Source organism: Sorex fumeus, unplaced genomic scaffold, assembly GCF_029834395.1.
Source record: "Sorex fumeus unplaced genomic scaffold, SorFum_2.1 ptg000265l, whole genome shotgun sequence".
NCBI classification, from domain to species: domain Eukaryota; kingdom Metazoa; phylum Chordata; class Mammalia; order Eulipotyphla; family Soricidae; genus Sorex; species Sorex fumeus.
Genome location: NW_026606322.1, coordinates 3,318,440 through 3,341,311, shown reverse-complemented (window position 1 = coordinate 3,341,311; position 22,872 = coordinate 3,318,440). Strand labels below are relative to the sequence as shown.

The following is a 22,872-nucleotide window of genomic DNA, read 5'->3' as shown; positions in this document are numbered from 1 at the left end:
ACAGATAGGGTGTTTGGCTTGCATGTGACCAGCAGGGTTCGATCCCTAGCACCCTGAACCGTGCCACAGTTGATCCCTGTGCACAGAGCCAGGAGTAAAAATTTCTGAGCACCAGTGGGTGTCGCCCAAAAAACAAACAAACAAACAAACAAACAGACAGACAAATACAAAACAGAGGCCAAAAAAAAGAAAGAAAGAAAGAAAGAGAAAGAAAGAAAGAAAGAAAGAAAGAAAGAAAGAAAAGCCCCAAAGTGTCAACTGAAAGGACATCTGAGGAACATTGTCAAGAGAGTGGGTCACAAGTGATCTAGGTTTCACTCTGCGCCCCACCCCTGTCCCTGTGGCCAGTGGTTGCCAGGTCTAGTTCAGAGCAGGCAGCCGGGGTGCAGGCTCAGGCCAGAGACTGTGGGGGGCGCAGTGGCCTCTGTGGGAAGACGCAAGCCTGTCCCCAGTCCCTCCTGCCTCAGTACCTGTTGTTTCTCTTTGTGCTACCGCAGACTTCCTCACCTGTTCGTGGATCTGACACACTTACAGAGAGAGTTGTTTCTAGATCATTGGATCCCAAAGTGAAGATCCCTTCCCCTAGCAAGCAGGATGAAAGACATTTTTGAGATGTGAAATCCAGGAGTTTTTATTTTGTCCCAAAGTTTACTTGTTTACTTTAAAAATCCCTCCCCCCACGCCCCCACACACTCCCAGACACACATATATTTTCTATGTTATTTGGGCCACACACAGCAGTGCTCAGGGTTTGCTTCTGGCTCTCTGTTCAGAGATCACTCCTGGTGGGCTTTGGGGAACTGGATATGGTGCCCAGGATCAAATTAGGGTCAGCCACATGCAAGGCAAGTGATATACCCACTGTACTACCTCTCTGGCTTCTTTATTGTTGTTGTTGTTATTTTAAAAAATATTCATTTTTTTCGTCCCTTCCTGATCCCATCCCCTTTGTTGTTACAGCTGCTGAGAGTTGCATCTGTACCAGCTGTGACACCTAACAGCTGGGATGCGGCACAATGATCTGAGGCTTACTGGCACCTGTAGTTGTGGTGCTGGTACATGTGCTTGCCAGGCTCACTCTTCATTGAAGTACACAACTCACAATCTTGCTGCTCCCTGGGTGGGCGCTTTCTCACTTCGATACAAGAGCCTCTTTTCAGCTGTGGTGCTTGCTGGGGGCTCTACCTCTTTTTGTATTTCTTACATACATACATTCACACACCTCACCGTGGTATGGTAGAAATTGCTTGCAGCATGAGGGATCCCCAGGCTGCATGAGTCTAAGCTCATGTGGAACTCCGGGGATTTGAGCTTCTGATTTGAGCACATGCATGAGAGGCAGGTGCTCTAAGCTGCCACATTATTCTGGCCCACGGATATTTTCTGAGTCATGTTCAAGCTGCAGGCATATGGGCAGAGGGGCTAGTAAGGCTGATACAAAGGACCTTGGTTTTGTGTGTGCCTGACAGCCAGCCAGCACTGCCAGCAGACCACTAGAGACCCTGGGGAACCCAGCAGACCCCGAGAGACTTGGGAAAACAATGGTGCCCTGGTAACTGCCTTTCCTTTCCCTGGCAGACCTAAAGAGAGAGTCCATGGGAAAGGAGTCATAGCTCACATCAGCCCTCCATGTCAGATAAACCAAGTGAAACTCAAGTTTCGATCTTCCACCCGGGTTTGGAGAAAAGACAGGAGCAGCGTTGTTGGGACCTTCTGCATTGCCTCACTGCCTGTCAGCAACAAGTAAGCCAGTCAGCCAGCCACCAGAGGGGCTAGGCATTGGTCTTGCGTAGTCTCATCCTGGTGATGGGCTTCTTCAAAGCAAATACAACAAAGACTCGGGGCTTCCTGGAACCACCTGCAGGGCCATCTGGGGGTGGGTGTAGGAAGTTTTTTGTTTCCTTTTTGGTGTTTGTGGTGTGTGTGTGTGTGTGTGTGTGTGTGTGTGTGTGTGTGTGTGTGTGTGAGAGAGAGAGAGAGAGAGAGAGAGAGAGAGAGAGAGAGAGAGAGAGAGAGAAAGAGAGAGAGAAAGTGTACAGGGCTTAAGAGCCACTTAAGAGTCAATTCCATTTACCTGATATGATGGAAACCCAAGCGCACACACCACTCTTGACCAGCCAAGATCCTGCCCTGTCCATTGACATTTCTGTTGCTCTTCTCTTGCAGTGACCATATGGTTTGCTTACCCGAGCCAGTGACCTTACAGGCGGGTGTGGCTACTCTTCACGACATGAACATAAGCTGTTTAGTATAAGCCTGAGCAGGGCACGTATCACTCAATTTTGAAGGTGGGAGGTTCAACGTCTTCTAGACCATTATTACCAAGAAGGAAGGTAACATTACTCATGGTTTCCTCTCTAAGCAACGGCCTCGGAGGGAGAGGCAGCTCATTTTGCAATGCTTTAGCTACATGGCCGTTTTGGAGAGCCTGATACAGAAAGCATTTCAGTTCCCTATTCATGCATAACCACCATTGTTCTGCTCCCCTGGGCACCTGTACCTAGGATTCAGCAGAAATATTCACAAGGAACATGCTTTTTATAACAACATCCAGAGGGGTCAGAGTAATAATACAGTGGGTAAGAAAGACACATGCCTGGCATGAGGCTGACCCGGGTTCTATCCCTGGCACCCTATATGGCCCCTTGAGCACCACCAGAAATGATCCTTGAGCACAGAGCTTACGCAAGGAGTAAGCCTTGAGCACTGCTGGGTGTGGTCCAAAAACCAAAACAACTACAACCAGAGTTGGGGAGACAGCAACAGGCTGAATGTGGGCTTTGCATTGGGAAAACCTGGTTCCATGCCTAGCACCACATGGTCTCCTGCACACCTCAGGGGGCAACTCCTGAGCACTGAGCTCTGAGAGTTCCATAAAGTGCCTGATGCGGCCCTCCTAGCGACTCTCAAAAAAAAATAGAAAACAAACCAAAAGCCAACAACCACAGAATGTTTGAATAATTTGATTGCTTTATTAAAATGAAATTCTGTCATATATGAAAATGGTCACACCCACCAACTGGCCCCCTGGCGCCGTGTAATCCCATCAGCGGCCAAGACTCAGAGACTATAAAAACCAGATCCTGGAACCTTATTAACATCTTATTATGACATCTTCGGAGAGCCCGGCAAGCTACCGAGAGTATTCGATATGCCAGACACAGTAACAACAAAGTCTCCAATGGAGACGTTACTGGGCCCGCTCGAGCAATGACATCTTCTTATCTCATTCCTACTTTGGACAAACTGGCAGGCTACCGAATGTAGCCTGCCCACACGGCAGAGTCTGGCAAACTCCCTGTGGTGTACCCAATATGCCAAATTCCAGTAACAATGATGGGTCTCATTCTCCTAAAGAGCCTTGAATATAATCTCAGGGCTAGGATGAAGGAGCCGTTACTGGGGCCTGCTCGAGGCAATCGACGATTAACAGGCTGATTTGTGATTGTTGTTGTGATTGTGATTAAAATGAAATTCTGTCATATATGAAAATGTGATGTACAATTTGATAAATCAGTAGACAAATCGGTACAGAATTTTAAATTCTATGTTAAAATTAGCAAATATAAGTAGCTTTAACAAAGAAATGTGCTTGAAAAAAAAAGAGGGGGTGGATGATGGGGCAGAAGACTCCCATTTACTATCAATACCGTGCAGTCTCTGGATCTCTGAAGGGTCTTGGGGGATGAGACATCTTTGGGGAACCATAGACGTTGAATATTAAGCCTAAATGTTATAGGCTTCATTAGTGAATTGCCCTTTCCCTCCCCCCAGAGAAGCTTACAGTGCTCTTATGAGCATCGCTAATCCCCTGAGTTTATCTTTAAGCTTTCCTTTGTGTTCTACCTCTCATTGCCACAATTCCCCAAGTCAGAACTGGTTACTTATAAGTCAAAAATTCTGATGATTCTGGACTTTGTTTTTGTAGCGAATTAATTGCTCTTCTGCTTCTTCTATAGCCTTTTCATATTTTACTATAGAGCAACGTTCTTTGCTTATAATGCTGTGCTCCTAAAATTTGGAGTTGAATGACTCTGAAATATATCTACTCCTGGGTATCCATCATAATTACTTGACTCAGTCTTTGGTTGCTGTAGTTTTTAACACCCCACAAAGGGAGGTCACTCCATGGGTCTGGTCCTCTCGGGCAAGCACCGAACTACCTGGGCATCACAATGGGACAGTCTAGAAAGAATCAATGCGTGGTCTTGATGCAAGCTGTTATGACTTAATAAAACAGGATGCCCATGGGGAAGAACAAGCTGAACTTGCCTGAGGACTTAGTCTGGGATTTACGGTAAAAGCCTTGCTTGCCCTCAGAGCCCAGAGAACTAAGATTCGGAATCTATATCTTTTACTGTGTTTATCCAAATAAATGCAAGTGTTAATACAAAGTAAACTTGATTGTTTAATATGTACAACTAAAGAGAAGAGAGAAGCAATATAGATGTCCCTGGGAGAAAGAGTGTCTCCTTGAGTTAATCCCCCCAAGAGAATTGCCTCTGCTGAAATGCTTCATTTACCTCTGTAAATGATCAGTCACACCTAGGTACAGTTCGATACCTCAGCCCCCCAGATGTTCTCCAAGTGTGCTATCAGCTCCACATTCAATAAGTCCTTTTGACCATCAGTCTGGTCCCCTGTCTCTTTGTTCCTCTGCTGGGGAGGCCTGGAGAGGGGGCTCTCGGCCACTGAATGCGTCCCACACTCTCCTTGAACTCACACACAGGAACATTTTTCGGGGGAGTCAGTGTCTCCAAAACTTTGATCTTTTAAAAATAACCTTGTTTTTTGGATAGTAACAAAGGGCCAGAGGTAGCACAATGGGAAAAATGGACCCATACAACTGAGTTGGCAGGGGGAGGACTTGAAAGGGAGGGGAGTTGGAATCTTTGGAGGAGGGGGATGGATACACTGGGGATGGGTGTGGTGTTGGAATTGCGTACATGAGAAACCATCATTAACATTATTGAAATCGCAGTATCTCAATCAATAAAGAACTTAAATAAATATTAGGATTCCTAAAACAAATAAGTAAATAACCTTGGTGTAGTTAGTTTAACAAGAAAGAAATGGTGCATTCAAATTGGGTAATGTGAGGAAGGTTTGACAAAAGGATAATTAGCACAGGTGTTGGGAAAAGTGGAGAAACCATAGAAAAGGATTATGGTATTCCCTGGACTGGGGGTAGGGTTGAGGGTGGTGTTGGGGGCTGGGAAGCATTGCTGCAGCTGCCCTGGGTGGGAAGAGCAAGAGGAAGGAGAGCCAGAGCTGGGCCAGGGCGGGCTGGGAGCCTCGGCTAAGATATGGCATAGCATGAATTCTGCAGGAAGGGAGTCAGGGTTCTTCCTTCTGCTGATGCCTTCCCTGCAGCCCCAAGGAGGGGTTCCAGGCCAGAAGCGAGAGGCAAGACACACTTTGAGGCTGCCGCCAGGAGAACGTGGGCAGAAGCGCAGGGATGCACGGGCAAGGGTGGCGTGCTGACAGAGAGATTGGCCCACACCTTTGCCACTTGTCCCACAGTCTGGTACCCTCTTTGGACTCGACTACACTTAGCGGGTTGCTTGAAATCTTAAAAAAATCAATTTCATGGGTTGGAGAGATAGTACAGGTGTTAAGGCACTTGTTTTTTTCATGGCAAATCCCCCTTTGATCTCCGGAACCACATAAAGACCACCCAGCCCCCCCCCCCAACATCAATCTTTGTAGGTGTGCAGTTGAGTAGCAGTGAATAGATTCACCTGGAGCTGCAGCCTTCCCCATGCCCCAGCATCAGGGCTTTTTCTTCATCTCAACTGAAACTCAGTCTTCATCAATCAGCAACTCCCACCTCCCATGCCCCCTCCCCCCACCACCCCTGGTGACTGCTGTTCTCCACTCCTTCTCCATGAATCCTGCCATTGTTGGCAACTGTCCAATCATATGTCATATTCATCCCTTTGTATCTGGCCTATTTTCCTTAGCACAAAGTTTTCAAGGGTCATCATCATGTTGGAGCATGTGTCAGATTTTTCTCCCTTTTTACAGGTAAATATACTCCACTGGAGACTAGCCAAAGTTATTGTGATAACCATTTCATAATACAGACGTAGATGCAATCATGCCAATACTACCTAAAATAGCTACAATGTTATATGTCAATTACATTTCCCCAAACGTTTGCACCCTCTGTACACATCAGCCACATTCGGTTTGTTAAGTCATCTCTCGATGGACATTTGATAGCTCCCACTTGTCGCCTATTGTGAAAAATGCTGTTCTGGATATTGCCATACAGATATCTGTTCAAGTCTTTTTTCCCCCTTTAACAAAAGTAAATAAACCTATGACTTGCTCTTCAAGCCCGTGTTCTCCTTTGAACTCACGTCTCCCTTGTCTTTTGCTTCTTTCCTTATTTCCACTCTTTAGAAGCTAGTGTTCTCTCTCAACGTGTACTTCTCTTTCTCTCCCATCACATATTTCTAAAGAAGTTTCGATAAAAACCATCGTCATCCCCACAACACACACACACACACACACACACACACACACACACACAGGAAACAAATGTGCTTGGAAAAGAAGCTGCTGATTTGCTGATTCATGCCACAATACCTGCGGGTGAGTCATGTGGTATCAGAAGACAGGACGAAGCCGGGCCTTTGCTCAGCCAACAGATAGCTGAGGTGGTGGGAACTCACCAATGCTTTCTTTTCTGTCCCGTACAGGCTAGTTCCTCAAACAGGGTCCTGTGTCCCTCTATATGTGTATTTACTGAAGGACCACAGCACTCTCTCTCTCTCACAGCCTGCATTGGGTAGTCTCCGCTGCTTCCCCCACCCTGGGGAGGCCAATGGCGTTGGGCAGATGAAGGAAGGAACGGGGACCAGGCTGGTTGGTGTCAATTACAATTTATTCCATTCCCATATCCATTCTCCTCTGATTCACCTCCTGCTTCTTCCTCCCTGTGTCCACCCTTAATCCTAGTTAAATCCTCCTCATGAGGGGTTGGGGCAACAATTACACATAGATGTCATCATGTAATCATCAGATGTAAGGTCCTTCCCTCAGGGGATGCTTCTTTCAGGACGGATTCTTATCCAGCAAGATGAATGGCCTAAGGGCAAATGTGGGTGTGTTTCTCCTCTCCTTAGTCCAACAAACATACATTCATACTATTAGTCATTTTCTATGGACTCAGTAAGAGATACCTTAAAGCTTACAGAATTGCTCTCCTGGGACCATCTTGCTATAGATCTCAGACTGCAGTGCTCAGGCCAGATTAGTCTTTCCCAACCCTAGCAGAGTCTTAATCTCGTTGTTACTTTTTGGATCATGACAGCATTTGTCCATGACCAAGCTCTTAATTTATAGTTAAGTATGGTGGTGCTTTGGCCTGGCCCATTTTGATGCCAAGGTAGCTCATTCAGAATGTTCCTTGTAGGGAACCTGCTTTGGGGATGTTAGGAATGAAGGCCAACTGAGGCTTAAGTCGAGAAAGCAGATGCCCGGGAAAGGATATCGTTCGGTGTCAATTAACTCCCAAGTTACAAAAGCATAATATTAACTCTCTTCCTGTGTCTATACAAAAAGGACATAGCTTTAAAGTAAACTATGCAAAAAGACATAAGAGAAGGAGAAAAGCAATATTTCATTCACAAATATAAAATCATAGATTTCTGAGGAATCTGACCTTACAAGTTAAGAGAGTCTGACTAGGGGGAAAAGGTGGTAGACCAGTTGGGGAAGAGAGCACAGAGAAGGGCTTATAGGTAAACACAGTGGACTGGAAGTGCTTCAGGAGCACTTTGGAAACCTAAGCTCCCTGCAACAAGGGAAACAGGACATACCAATGTTATCCTAAAATGTTTAGAGCTACATTCCAACACCTTCATGGGGGAATTGCATAACTGCATGTGAGAAACCATGAAAAGGTGGTCAGCAGTAAAAGGTTTTGGAAAACACAGTGATCAAAAAAATAATTCTAAATCAAATCTGAGGTGTTTCAGATAGCACTCACCCGGGTGAAAAGGAGTGAGAAGTCCTGCCCTACACAGTCAGAAGTAGAAACATACGTTTGAAGAATCTTGTCTGAGATGCAAGCTTTTTCTTCTTTTTGCAAACCCAACACTTCTTTCTTTATTCCCTCTCTTTTTTTTTTTTGAGGGGGAGGGTTTGCACCATACATGGCTGTGCTCAGGGATTACTCCTCACTCTGCTCAGGGATCACTCCTGGCAGTGCTCAGGGGACCAAATCAGAATGAGCAGCAAGCGAGGCAAATTTCTTAACTGCAAGTACTATCTTTCCAGCCCTTTACTCCTTTTTTTCCTCTCTCAGGTCCCTAGCAAAAACCTCTAGGAGACCGTCTTTCCTGGTCTACACTAGCCTGAGTTTTCTGTTTCTTCAGCTCACATCACCGTAATCCATTTGCCATTCTAGGAGACAGGATTCCTTGGCTTTCCCTCTGCTGGTTCTTCCAAGTATATGTAAATTATCCTTTGCTTTCTGAACAAGGTCATTAAACAGGTGCTACCTTGACCTCAGTGGCATTTTTCCCTGTCCACATCATTTGCTTTGGGATCCAGTCCTGTATTTCTTAGCTAAGCGATACTGGATCCTCACATTTTATTTTTCTCCTCACTAGGAACTTTGAGAGCTTGTTTGGAGGTTCTAGCAGGGGAGCGCAGCTACTCGTATATACCCTCTACCAAAGAAAGCGTGCAGCTTGAGAGGGACGCACATGGAGCGGTGAGGGAGGAAGGGGATACCCGCCTAGCCAGCCAGATCAGCCGAATCAACCCTGGCGATCAATGGGGTGACAGATGTCGCAGCCAGATTGCCCTCACATCACTTTGGGCTGGAGTGATGATAGCACAGCAGGCAGGGCGTTTGCCTTGCATGCTGCCGACCCGGCTGTCCAAGGTTCAATTCCTCCGCCACTCTTGGAGAGCTTGGCCAGCTACCGAGAGTATCTCGCCCACACAGCAAAGCCTGGCAAGCTACCCGTGACATATTTGATATGCCGAACACAGTAACAAGTCTCACAATGGAGACATTACTGGGCCTGCTGGAGCAAATTGATGAACAACGGGAGGACAGTGCTACAGCGCAGGAACTTTAGGTCATTGCCTTAAATGGAAAACTAATTTCCCTTATCATAAATGAATTCTAAAAATAAATAGAGAACATAACAATGTATGAAACTTCAGCTAGAGAGCAACTTGCTAAAACCTCTTCAGCCAGCTCTTCTTTTCCTTAATAAAAAGGGGCCAGAGCCAGAGTGCAGCAGGCCAACCAGGGGTCAATCCCCGGCATCCCATATGGCCCTTGAGCCCTGCCAGGAGTAATCCCTGAGCACAGAGCCAAGACTAAGTCCTGAGTACCAATGGGTTTGACTAGAACCCCATCCCCCAGAAAAAAATGAAAAGGAAGATGAGAGCTAGGGAGCATGAGAGAGCATGAGAGCTGGGTTTTGGTGGTAGACCTCATCACTAGCATATGCCAGGTCGTGAGTTCAAACCCCAGCCCTGCATGCCCTCCACCCTCCAACCTCACCCCAGCCTCACAGCAAGGCCTGAGTGCCCATCTTTAGGGAGTGACCCCTGTGAAAAATAAACATCAAAATGAAGATTGGCAAGCATGAGAGAGATACTAAAAATGTATCAATACCAAACAGACTTTCTCCTAGATGTAATTTGTTGATTAAAATTAAATTGAGATAGGAATCCTCTCACCACGAGACTTCACATTACTCAGTGCTGCCTATCTCTGCTTCCCTAAGTCATGGTCCCTGGGCCTACATGGCCCCTTGCCTAGAAATAGCCAGGATGTCTGTGGCTGTAGAAAAAGAGAACTGCCAAGGAGCTTTCCTTGATGGCCAGACAAAGATGAGCTCGGCCATTTCCTCTTCACCTGCATAGTTCACAGGCCCCTTTGAGACCTTCCCATGAGCAGAGATTGTTACCATTACTGTTATGGCTAAGAAGCAGTGCTGAGTGCAGCAGGAAGTAAAACAAACTGTAAGCAAAACTCAGCTCCTGCCTCCAAGTAGTCTGACCAACATGACCTTCTGCCCTTGGTCTCTCTCTCCTATTTTTTTTTTTTTTGCTTTCTGGGTCCCACAGCGATGCTCAGGGGTTACTCCTGGCTCTGACTCAGCAATTATTCCTGGCAGTGCTCAGGGGACTATATGGGATACTGGAAACTGAACCTAGGTCAGTCACATGCAAGGCAAACGCCCTACCCGCTGTACTATTGTTCTGGCCCCTCAGTCTCTCTTGATAGACAAATGAAATTCATTAAATTCAGACTCTTCTTGGAATTGCTTTATATTGTCCCACCATCCCAGAGTGGAGCTCCATATTCTAGACGAAGGCCTTAGCTCAACAGAGTACAATAGGAACACATTTTCCCTTGTTTTTCATGAGATTCCTCCATTAATTCATTCTAAAAATAGCTTCAAGTTTAGCTCAGGATTAACTGCCATTTCTCAGTATTTAAAAATTTTACTTTTTATTAATCTAGCTTGTAGTCTTCTGTCTGAAGTTGATTTTTTTTTGCGTTGGAATAAACATTCTTTTGAACCAAGTTCCATTTCATATTATTAGTCTACCCAGTCAAGATGTTTTCATGCCCTGATTTTATCCTCAATAATATTTTGCTCTTGGGGCCAGAGAGATAGTGCAATAGTTAATGTTAAGGCATTTGTGTTGCATTCAACCAACTCTGGTTTAATCCCTGACCCTATGTGGTCCCCCAAGCACAATAGTCCCCTGAGCACCACCCAGTATTGCCAGATGTGGCCCAAACCACCCTCTCCCCAAAACAGTATTTCTTCCACCAAACTTTAATATCATTCTAGCTGTCACTGTCACTGTCCTCCGGTTGTTCGTTGATTTGCTTGAGCAGGCCCAGTAACATTGTGAGACTTGTTACTGTATTTGGCATATCTAGTATGTCACGGGTAGCTTGCCAGGCTTTGCCGTGTGGGTAAGATACTCTTGGTTTCTTGCTGGGCTCTCCGAGAGGGGCGGAGGAATTGAACCTGGGTCGGCCATGTTGGCTGCATGCAAGGCAAACGCCCTACCCACTGTGCTATGGCTCCAGCCAACCATTTTAACACCTTCAGTATATTTATTTGCGCTTGTACCATCAGGTCCTCGATGGATGCATCTGATGCTAGCGTACGTGCATTGAAAGTACAGACGATCATTTTTGTCTTCCTTCGTTGTGGCAGCCTAGGTCGGCCTTGAGATTTTGTCGGCCTCTCCTTTCTCATCCTTCTCAGTGCTGCCATGTCGGTGAAGCCTTCAGGGTCAGGTGAATGAGACCAGTTGTAGTTACTGGTTTTGGCATATCGAATACACAGCGGATAGCTTGCCAGGCTCTTCCGTGCGGGCGGAATACTCTCGGTAGCTTGCCAGTCTTTCTGAGAGGGATAGAGGCTTTTGGGGTGACCTCTAATCACCCTTGTAGGTGTTACCATATTTGAACCCTATCAAATATGGTACGACAATTCCAGAAGATGGGTATTTAGTGTCTTATGATGTGTCGCCCGGCCGCAAGCAGCCGCGCGGGTCCGGAAAGCGTCCTGTGGTGGTGGGAGCAAGCAGAGAAGCTCTGTCCCTGGGTCCGCCGAGCCTGGAGTCCAAGGTCTCAGAGAGTTCCGCTTATCTTGTTCTGTGGGTCTTCAGTTGTGCGTGGGTCTCGGCCGGAGCTGCCGCGCGGGTCCGGAAAGCGTCCTGGAGTGTGGCGACGGCTGGGTAGTGGAAGTCGTGTCGAGAGTGGAAGTCCGCCAGTGGGGTATTTATCTGGGTAGGGTGGGTCTCCTGTGCACAATTCGATCCCTGGGTGGTTGATGGAAGCAGACAGGGCAGGGTAGGGTGGGGCTCCTGATTAGAATCCCTTTGTCACCTGTGGTGGTGGGAGCAAGCAGAGAAGTTCTGTCCCTGGGTCCGCCGAGCCTGGAGTCCAAGGTCTCAGAGAGTTCCGCTTATCTTGTTCTGTGGGTCTTCAGTTGTGCGTGGGTCTCGGCCGGAGCTGCCGCGCGGGTCCGGAAAGCGTCCTGGAGTGTGGCGACGGCTGGGTAGTGGAAGTCGTGTCTCTTTGGTACTATTGCGGCAACATGGGAAGATGCCATTGTTGACAACATTGATGAGGAATATGATCGACTGGTTCAGCACCTCCATGAATGTGCGAGGAACGCCAAGAGAGAGATAGCCACAAAAAGTCGCCTATCTTCGAAAACTCTTGAGCTAATTCGCCAGCGTGGTTTGGCGCATGCCTCAGGCAACCGCAAGCTAACGTCCGAGCTTGCAAAGCAGTGCAGAGATGCGATCAAGGAAGACCTCAAAGAGAGAAGAGCAGAAGTACTGGTAGATGCGGCAGAAGCCGGGAAAAGTATTCGTAACGCCCGCCTGTCCTTCGCCAACTATAAGACCAAGATGACTGCCCTCCGACGTCCTGATGGATCCATCACATCCTCCAGAACGGCAATGGAGAGGATTATCCATGACTTCTACTCAAATCTCTTCGATAGCCATGTCCACTTGCCAACATACCAAATTCCACAGGATGGGTATGTTGTTCCCAATGTTCTCCCCTCCGAAATCCGACACGCCATTTCGTCGGTAAAGAAGCAAACAGCACCCGGCCCAGACAAGGTCAGACCTGAACACCTGAAGAACCTGCCGTCAGTACTCATCAATACACTGGCTCGGCTCTTCACTCACTACCTGTCTGAATGCAAGGTTCCGTCCCAATGGAAAACCAGCAGGACCGTACTACTGTTCAAGAAGGGAGACATCCATGACATTGGCAACTATCGCCCGATCTGCCTATTGTCTGTCATCTACAAGTTGTTCACTCGAGTCATCCTGAATAGGATTGGCAGAACACTAGATGAAGGACAACCATGCGAGCAAGCAGGGTTCCGCAAAGGATTCAGCACCATCGACCATATCCACACAATAACCAAGCTCATTGAGGTTTCTCGGGAGTTCAAGATGCCGCTCTGCTTAACGTTCATTGATTTAAAGAAGGCCTTTGATTCTGTTGAGATGGAAGCGGTCATTGAAGCCCTAGCCAATCAGGGCATTCAAGCCCAATACATCAGGATCCTCCGTGAGCTGTATTGCGGATTCACTACCAGGATCTCACCATTCTACAAAGAAGTGATCGTTGATGTCAAGAGAGGGGTGCAGCAGGGTGATACCATTTCACCGAAACTCTTCAGTGCCACCCTCGAGAACATCATGCGACGACTGGAATGGGAAGGAATGGGAGTGAAGATAGATGGTCGGCAATTAAACCACCTCCGCTTTGCTGATGATATTGTTTTAATAACACCAAACATCAGCCAAGAGGCACAAATGCTGGCCGACTTTGACCGTGAGTGTGGAAAGGTAGGACTACAGCTGAATCTTACGAAGACAATGTTTATGAGAAACAGCCTTGTTCCTGACGCCCCATTCGCTCTCAATGGAACGACCATCTCCGAATGCAACAGCTATGTCTACCTAGGTCGAGAGGTCAACATGACAAATGACCTGGCACCCGAGCTGCGCAGGAGGAAGAGAGCGGCTTGGAACGCCTTCAAGAACGTCGAAGAAATAGCTAAGAGGACGAAGAACCTCCGGCTCCGGGCACATCTCTTTGATTCCACTGTTCTTCCTGCATTAACATATGCCTCAGAGACCTGGGCCCTACGCAAACAAGATGAGAACGCCATTCAGGTCTCCCAAAGAAGAATAGAAAGAGCTATGCTTGGAATATCACGTTTCACTCAAATGAGAGAAAGAATCCGGAGTTCTGACATCCGTAGACGATCAAGGATCAGGGACGCTGTCTCATTTGCCAAGGTGTCGAAAATCAGATGGGCTGGTCACGTAATGAGATTTAAAGACGACCGTTGGACTAGAGCTGTTACTGATTGGATTCCACGGGATGTCAAGAGACCGCGTGGCCGCCCACCTACCAGATGGTCAGACTTCTTTGTCAAGGTCATGAACGATCGGTTTGAGGCCCTCCATGTTCCCGGAGCGAAGAGATGCCATTGGGCTACACTAGCACGCGACAGGGACAAATGGAGACGTTACTGGCGCCCGCTCAAGCAAATCGACGACTAACGGGAAGTTAAGTGATAAGTGATAAGTATATTTATTCATATATTTATGTAATTGTATATAATTTTCTTTATATACTTTTTTATATATAATCAAGAATTTGATAAGAGAAAGACAATGATACGCCTTCACCTCCAGAAACATCCTTAAAGCTAATCAATACTCTGGGGATAAATGTCACATATATGTCTAACTCCTATTATTGACTATATATCATGACATAATTTTTAATACTTCATATGTGATTTTAGAGATACATAAAGAATGTGTTTGACTTAGCTTTAGCATGACTTAATTCTCAGGAACTCATGCTGCATTAGCAGTTGCTACTTTGCTTCCTAAATATAGACAAGTTGCATTTTAGTAATTAGTTTCTAGATTTCGTTAGAATATACAAATATCTCAGTACAAATTACCCAATTCCCAGCATAGGAATCTTTCTAACTTTTGTTTATTGGAACAAATGTATTTACCCCACTGTCTTCTCTTCTTTGAGATTATTCCCATTCATAATGGGAATTGTGGGATAACTCCCATCATATCGGATAACTCTCATTATATGGTACAGATAATACTGCACCAAGGCCCCAGTTGTCCTATTAATATTGTTCTTCAGGGTCTGAGTAGAATATATTTAAAACAGTTAAGTAATGTCTCAATCTTCATCTTCAGGTTAATTTCCCAAAAGTAAACAATACCACCCATCTTGTTGATTCATCTTGTTAAAAATATAAATATTTTTAACATTATAGATATAGATATTTTAATGTTATAAATACAAATATGTCATCTTAATGAGTAAAACCAGGACATATAGGTTCCATACCCTGTGGCAATATTACAGGTATAATATATATTCTACACATTTCTCCATGTTAATACAGATATACACACACCAAGCAGGGTTTTTTAAAAATAAAATCATAGCATTCCTATCACTCAGCAATTTTTTCTTGTTACTTGATATTGTATCATGAACAGTTTCCTAATTTCTATTCACAGGTTTTATTTATTCACTAGACATATATTCTGTGATATAAATATGCCCTTTCAGCTGAACTTTGTAATGGTTATCAGTGTTATTTATAGTTCTTCCAAATATAAATGAAGTTGCAGTAGATATTTTTGTATATCTAGCCTCATATATTAGTGGTTTCATTTTCACATGTTGTGTTTCTTTAGTGAAAACTGCAAGATTATAAAAATGTTAGCAACATTAGATTAATCTCCAACAAAATTCACTTAGACAATGACTGGAAAAAAAAACAGATTTCTTACTATTGCTTATTTATTAAGTATTTGTCTTCCTAAGATCAGTTACCTAAGCTACCTAATTTCTTCTGTGGAGTTACCACTGAGTCAACTTGTCAAGCAGTTATCCATCTGTAAAACAGAAATGATGCTATTTCCTTCAGAGGATAGGGATTGAGAGTCTACCTTCTACAGTGATGTTTGTGAGATAAAGAAGTTGTAATATATATATATGTGTGTGTGTGCATGTATTTATACATATATGTGTGTATATCTGTAAGAAAACACAAAATCTTGTAGTTTTCTGCATGGATGAAACTTGAAGGTATCAAGTGAAAAATGAATCAGGGAGAAGAAAAACTACTGAATGATCTTACCCGTTAGTGAAATAGAGAAAAAATGAAAGAATACTGAATGGGAGTATTCTCTGAGAGACAGTTACTGAATGACAAACTCTTGACCTTAGAATACAAAACTAAGCAGTAGTGGGAAGGGCGGGAAATAAAACCGGACAGTGGTGGTCTTGACTACTTAGGTGGTGGAGGGGGGTGCAATAATTTTGTGCAATGATATAAACTTAAACCCTGTTGTAATGACCTACATTATGAAAAATATAAAAATCCAAAGTGAACTTCATTAAGGCACAGTTTTCTTTAGTATAGTGAACTAGGGTGAACTTTAAAAGTAGATTATTATATTTTTATGAATATTCAGCTCATTTTTAAAATATCAGTCATAATAGAAAATTATGACAGAAAGTGAAAAACTAAACTTAAGCATTTTGTATGTGCCAGGTAGAGCTCTAATCACTTTATATATATATATATATATATATATATATATATACATATATATATATAAAGTTATATAATCCTTCTAACAATTCTATGGATTACATTACACTGCAAAAGAGGAAAATAAGGAACAGAAAAAATTAAGCAACTTGCATATTCACACCCAGAAGTGGGTGAAATGAGGATTTACATTAAGCCTTTTGACTCAAGAATCTGGGTTTTAACTGCCATGCTAATTTACCATGCTAACTACAGGCTAATTTGCTCCAGTTATTCTAATGTATTTGCAGCCAAAGTATCCCTTCTAAATTCAGAGCTCAGTCCGGCCTTATTCTTTATAACTAAAGTTGACTGCCATTTCTGAATCTCATATCCAAGGCACCCCAGAGTGGGGCAGGTGAGTCTCCCACCTACCCCATCAGAGCCTTGGCAGCTGAAAACCTCCAGAGCCCAATTGCTGCCATGCTCTTACATCAGGACTCCACAGGCTTGCACCTTATCCAGGAATGGTAAAGGTAAAGGTAAAGGCCCTCCCGTTGATCGTCGATTTGCTCGAGCGGGCCCAGTAACGTCTCCATTGGAGACTTTGTTGTTACTGTGTCTGGCATATCGAATACTCTCGGTAGCTTGCCGGGCTCTCTGAAAGGGGCAGAGGAATCGAACTCGGGTCGGCCATGTTGGCCGCTTGTAAGGCGAACGCCTTACCCGCTGTGCTATCGCTCCAGAAAAACTCAGATATGCGGGTTTTGTGACCAAAATCTCCAGATTCGCATGGTGTAGGGAATGGGCGACCTCCCCCATCTCTCTGTACTTCCACCAACCTGGCAGTCACACCCATGAACTGCCTTTCGTGCTAAATGAGCTCATTGACCAGCCACTATCCTGAGACTAATCAATAAATCTTGAAAGAGATCAGTGAGCTACAGAAATGCCTCCAGATCCCAAAGTCATCATCCAGCTAAAAATTTAACTCCAGCTGTATCCCCCTATTTAAAATTTTGGAATTCCTGGAGTGACATCTCATTCTCTACACCACTGATATACCAAGAGTATATCACATTGGCTGGGAAGTAAAGTAGAAGAGAACTAAACTTGATTAAGAAAATATTAACCACACAAGACTTAACCTGTAACAACATGTTAGTAATCTCTTCTATAAGAGTTTAATGCCTCCAGGGTGAGATATAACAATCTTCACACACCTCTCTTTTAAGGATATCTTTTTGGGATCGTTTTTACAGAATTAGACATAACAAGTTATACAAAATAAATCATTTTGTATATGCTATGGGTGGTGGCTGGGAAAATTGAAAATAATGGTGGTGGGAAGTTGTAATGAGGTGGGATTAGGATTGGAATATTGAATGTAATAAATCACTGTGAACAACTTTATAAAAAAAATGGTTGCCATTTCCCACAGTGTGCCAAAGTCAATATCCCCTTTAAAAAAATCCCCCTTTGCCTCCAAACAAAGTCCCTCTATGCCTTTGAGCCTTCTTCCCCCTCCGCTCCTTTCAGAACCTAACAGTCATGCATGATTCATTTCCGGTTCTAGCCCCATCAGGCAGCTTGTGCACCCATGTGTTACTGCAGTCAGTGGTTTTGCTGCCTTGCAACGGTGGGCAGTAACCTACTGCATGCATGGCAGGTTTCTGTGATGAGACTGGAAATCTTTAAAGCACGGCATCTTCGCGCTTTCCTGAGAGCTCCTTAACTTGAACTAGACTGTGAACTAAAGAGGCCAACAATGGCAAGTAGAGAAAATGGAGCAGAGAGAGGTTAACTCTAGACAAGGGATTGGGGATTGTTTTTTGTTTGTTTGTTTTAATTGTTACTACACTTGATCTTAGCCAAAAGGCCGAGAAGCGCCTGGCAAGCCACCCGTGATGTATTCGATATGCCAAACACAGTAACAACAAAATCTCCAATGGAGACGTTACTGGGCCCGCTCGAGCAAATCGATGAACAACGGGAGGGCTGTTTTAATTGAGTCACCATGAGATGCACAGTTAGAGTAATCTCTTCACCAGGGTACATGTCTTACCACCCGTGTTCCCAAATGCCCTGCCTACACTATGCCCTACCTTATGCCCCACTCCACAGCTTCCCTCTATGGCAGACACTTTAAAGAAGGTAAAGGGACATATATGATAAACTTTCAGTATCTACTGCAAAACCATAATATCCAAAAGGAAAGGGAGAGAGAGAGACAGAGAGAGAGAGAGAGAGAGAGAGAGAGAGCACAAGACAAGAGGAGAAGGATTAGGCTCCTTTTTATTAGTATCAGAAATGGCCTTCCCTTTATTCATCTTGGTTTAATTTTAATAAAAGATTTTCAAATTTATTTTACAATAAATATAAAATGGTACTAGGGGAACAATAGGGCCACACTCGTAGGTGCTTGGGGACTCTGCAGTGCCTGGGATTAAATTTAGGATCTTGTGTATACTAGGCAAGTGTTCTTTCTTTTTTTCTCCTTTTCAAAACATTTTATTTTTATTAAAACCACTGGGATTTACAAAATTGTTCATCACACAGTTGTTTCAGTCATTTAGTGTTCCAACACTACCAGTGTGGCCTTCCCTCCACCAGTGTCCACATTTTTTCTTCCATCCCAAACCTGCCCCTTGGCTACATAACAAATTTACTTTATGTTACTTGTTCCAACAAAACTTTAAGAAATGGCAAATAGAGTGACAGAAAATAAAATGGGTAAGAGCCAATTTGTGATTGCTGTATGATTTTAGCCCACATAAATTAGGAAAATAAAACCTTTTAATATAATATAGAAAATGCTTATTCTTATTTATTTAAGTAAGCGTACAACTCTGGAGCCTAAAGTATATTGCATTAAACTTTCTTTTATATTTAGATCTCATTATGATAATAATCATGCCTTACCTGTCACTAATAAAACTTTTCAAGAAATTCTATGCTGATATATCTTGGAGTTTACACAAAATAGGTAAGGCCTATTTGTTTAAAATTTCCCCCTCACTTTATACAAAATACAGTAGTTTGCATACTTGTTCATGATGATTTGTTACAGACATTTAATATTCTAATACCAATCCCACTACCATCTCACAACCTTCCCTTCACCACTGTCTCCAATTTTCCCAACCATCTCCCAAGCCTGCCTGCATAGCAGGCTCACAATAATTAATTTTATTATTGCTTCTTATCAATAGACTGCTAACAGAATAATCAAAAAAGTACTTCCTTAGAAGAAAATTAGTATAAATTGTTGTATCTCACCATGGAGATGTTAAGTCCTTGTCTGAGGGATGACTGAGATGTTGTTACAGGCCAAGCATTCTGTGTTACTGTTTGGTTAGTTAAGACTGGTTGCCTTCTATGTTACATCCCGTCAAAACTGGTGTGCTACTACTGGGTTATCAGTATCGTAGAGTTTGGAGATGTCAAGGGTTTTTTTTACTGGGCAGTACTGCTGGAGTTAAATTTTTAACTAAGCTACGACTTTGGGGTATGGACATGATTAAGGTTTTCAGAAAGCCTGGAGATTAGAATTACAGAGGCCTGCATATTCTGAGACAATGGAGTCCAGCCAGGGGCATGGCAGTGAGGGATTGAGTGGCTGCTGGGGCTCTGTTTTGGTGGGTACTGGACTGGTACACACCACTCCAAATAGGCAAGTTCTGTTTCTACCCCTGAGCTGTATCCTTAGCCATATTCATCTCATTTTTAAAATATTATCTGCCAGTGTTATATTTTAATCTATTTTTATAATGTAGGAGTACTGCTATGTATTCAGCCATTAAGCTCATTGAACTGGGCATTAACTCCACATTACTTTCTTTTTTATTCAGAATGTTAATTTAATTTTATTATTTTATTATTATTCCCCCCCTTTTAATTGATTCACCGTGAAATACAGTTACAAAGCTTTCATGTTTGAGCTTCAGTCATACAATCATCAAACACCCATCCCTTAACCAGTGCACATTTTCCACTACTAAAATTCCCGATATTTCCCCCACCCCACCTCATTCCAACCCTTTCCCTGCCTGTATGACAGATCATTTCCCCCATATTATCTCTCTACTTTGGATACATTAGGTATTTCGACATCAGTTCTACCATCACTCAAATCTGCCGAAAAGGCAATCGAGCGGGCCCAGTAACGTCTCCATTAGAGACTTTGTTGTTACTGTGTTTGGCATATCGAATACATCACGGGGAGCTTGCCAGGCTCTGCGGTGCGGGCGAGATACTCTCGGTAGCTTGCCGGGCTCTCCGAGAGGGGCGGAGGAATCGAACTCGGGTCGGCCATGTTGGCTGCATGCAACACAAACGCCCTACCACTGTGCTATTGCTCCAGTCCCCCCGAAAAGGCAATGTTAGACAATTTGTTTTGTTTGGTTGTTATGGATAGAATACAATGTCCAGGAAATTCTGTGTTGTTCTCTTTTGGAAGCTTTAGTTTATAGTCTCTGGGTCTTGGCTGTTGGTGAGATTACATGGCACAGGGGGCAGTTTGTGGGTGTGTCTGCCAAGCTACTGGAAAACTGGAGAACTAGAGGGTGGTGGGGAGGAGGTCCAGTCCTGATCCAAGCAGGCTTGGAGATCTCAGACACAGGTTCCCGCTTACCACTGTGCTACTGGCCCTAACTGTGTCTTTTGATCTCTTTCGAGGTTTATGGCTCTCTGAAATAAGGCAAATAAGGCAAATAAATGAGCCTATTTAGCTGAGCCGGAGGTGATTTGTAGGAGTGGTTCCCACATACCTAACTTTTGGCCGTTTAATTTCTTGGTAAACTTTGTCCCAAGTTGTTGGAGTCTGACCAAAGGGAGAGCAGCAATTTTGGGGTATCTGGAAGTCTGAAGGCGCCATCAGGCTGCTGATGCACTTGCCCTGCAGGTACAGGTTGACCTGCTGGTGGCACCATACCCCCCATTTTAATCTTTAAAAGGGGGACTATCTGGTTTATGCAAGAAAAATAAAAATACTAAAATATATCTTCCCAAATTGCTGAATTCTCAACTTGCCCTTGATCTCCTTGCATGCTATTGTGAATAGTATTGCAATGAACACAGGAGTACAAATTTTTTATGAGAATTTGGGGGGCCATTGCTGGATCATATGTGAGATAAACCCCGATTTTTTTAAAGAAATGTTCATATTATTTTCCCAAAAGACTGGACCAGTTGACATTGCTATCAGCAGTGGATAAAGTTTCCTTTCCCCCCACTTCCCTGCCAGCACTGATTGTTTTCAATCTTTGTGATGCATGTCAATCTCATTGGTGTAAGTGATATTTCATTGTTGATTTTGATTTGCATTTCTCTGATGATGAGTGCTGCAGAGCTTTTTTCATATGTCTTTTGGCCATCTGTATTTCTTTTGAGGAAGTTTCTGTTTATGACTTCCCCCATTTTTTGATGGGGTTGGTTCTCTTATTATTAAGTTAGTTCTACCAGTGCTTTATATATTTTGGATATTGATCTTTTCTTAGATGAATGGTGGGTAACTACTTTCTGCAAGTCTCTAGGTGTCTTTTTCATTCTGGTCATTTCTTTTACAGTGCAGAAGCTTCTTAGTTTGATGTAGTTAAATTTGTTTATCTTTGCTTCCATTTGCATTGAATCATTGAAGATGCATCTAGATTAAATGTTATGAAGAGTTATGCCAATGTTTTCCTCAATATAAATTATGGATTATAATTTTATATCAAGGCCTTTTATCTATTTTTATTTGAATTTTGTGTGTGGTGTTAGAAAGGGGTTTAACTTCTTCTTTTTTTTTTTTGCATGTGAATGACCAATATTCCCAGCACCATTTATTGAAGAGATTTTTTTTTGTTCTGCTTTATAAGTTTTGCTCCTTTGTCAAAGATTAACTGTCCATATGACTGCTTCTTTATATCTGAACTTTGAATTCTATTCCATTGGTTTGAGAGTCTGTTCTTATTCCAGTCCCACTGTTTTGATACTACAACTTTATTGTATAATTTTAAATTGCAGATGAAACTGCTCATATTTTTCCCTTAGGATTGCTTTGACTACTCTGGGTTTTTATTATTCCATATAAATTTCAATAGCATTTCTCTTTTTAGAAAATGTCATGGGTACTACATTGAATCTGTATAGTACTAGTACTATAGTACTACAGATAGTACTACACTATCTATTCAATAGTCCTATCTGTGTAGTACTAGTACTACATTGAATCTGTATAATACTATGTTGAATCTGTATAATGCTGTGAGCAGGATTGTCCATTTTGACAATATTTATCCTCCCAATCTATAAACAGGGATATGTTTCCATTTCCTCATTTCTTCTTTTATTTCTCATAGTATTTCTTCTTTTATTTCTCATAGTAGTGATTTATAATTTTCTTAGTATAGATCTTTAACCTCGTTTGTTAATTTGATTCCTAGGTATTTGATTTTCTGAGTCTCAATTGTAAATGGGATTTTTAAAAAAAAATTCTCCATCTTCTGATTCATTATTTTCATATAGAAAATCCGTAGAATACTATGCAGTTCTATAAAAGAACAAAATCATGCAATTTGCAGCAACATGGGTAGAACTAGAGGATATCATGCTGAATGAAGTCAGAATAAAAGGGACAGATAAGGAATGATCTCTTTCATATGTGGGACTTAAAGATAACACTTGAGGCAGCAAAATCCAAAGCCAACATAACTGATAACTGACACACACCAGTAAGGGGGAGAGTGCGTGAAAGGGAAGGGAA

General features: G+C 43.3%; 1 protein-coding gene across 1 annotated transcript in view; it reads left to right on the top strand.

Annotated features, from left to right (window-relative positions):
* PLA1A (phospholipase A1 member A) overlaps window positions 1-21,844 on the top strand; it is a 47,640-nt gene extending 25,796 nt beyond the window's left edge. The window contains exons 10-12 of the mRNA XM_056109116.1: window positions 1,579-1,743; window positions 2,167-2,288; window positions 21,282-21,844. Of these exons, the coding sequence (XP_055965091.1) occupies window positions 1,579-1,743; window positions 2,167-2,254 (253 nt within the window). The 3' untranslated portion in view covers window positions 2,255-2,288; window positions 21,282-21,844. The remainder of the gene's footprint in view (window positions 1-1,578; window positions 1,744-2,166; window positions 2,289-21,281) is intronic.
* The last annotated feature ends 1,028 nt before the right edge of the window (window positions 21,845-22,872 follow it).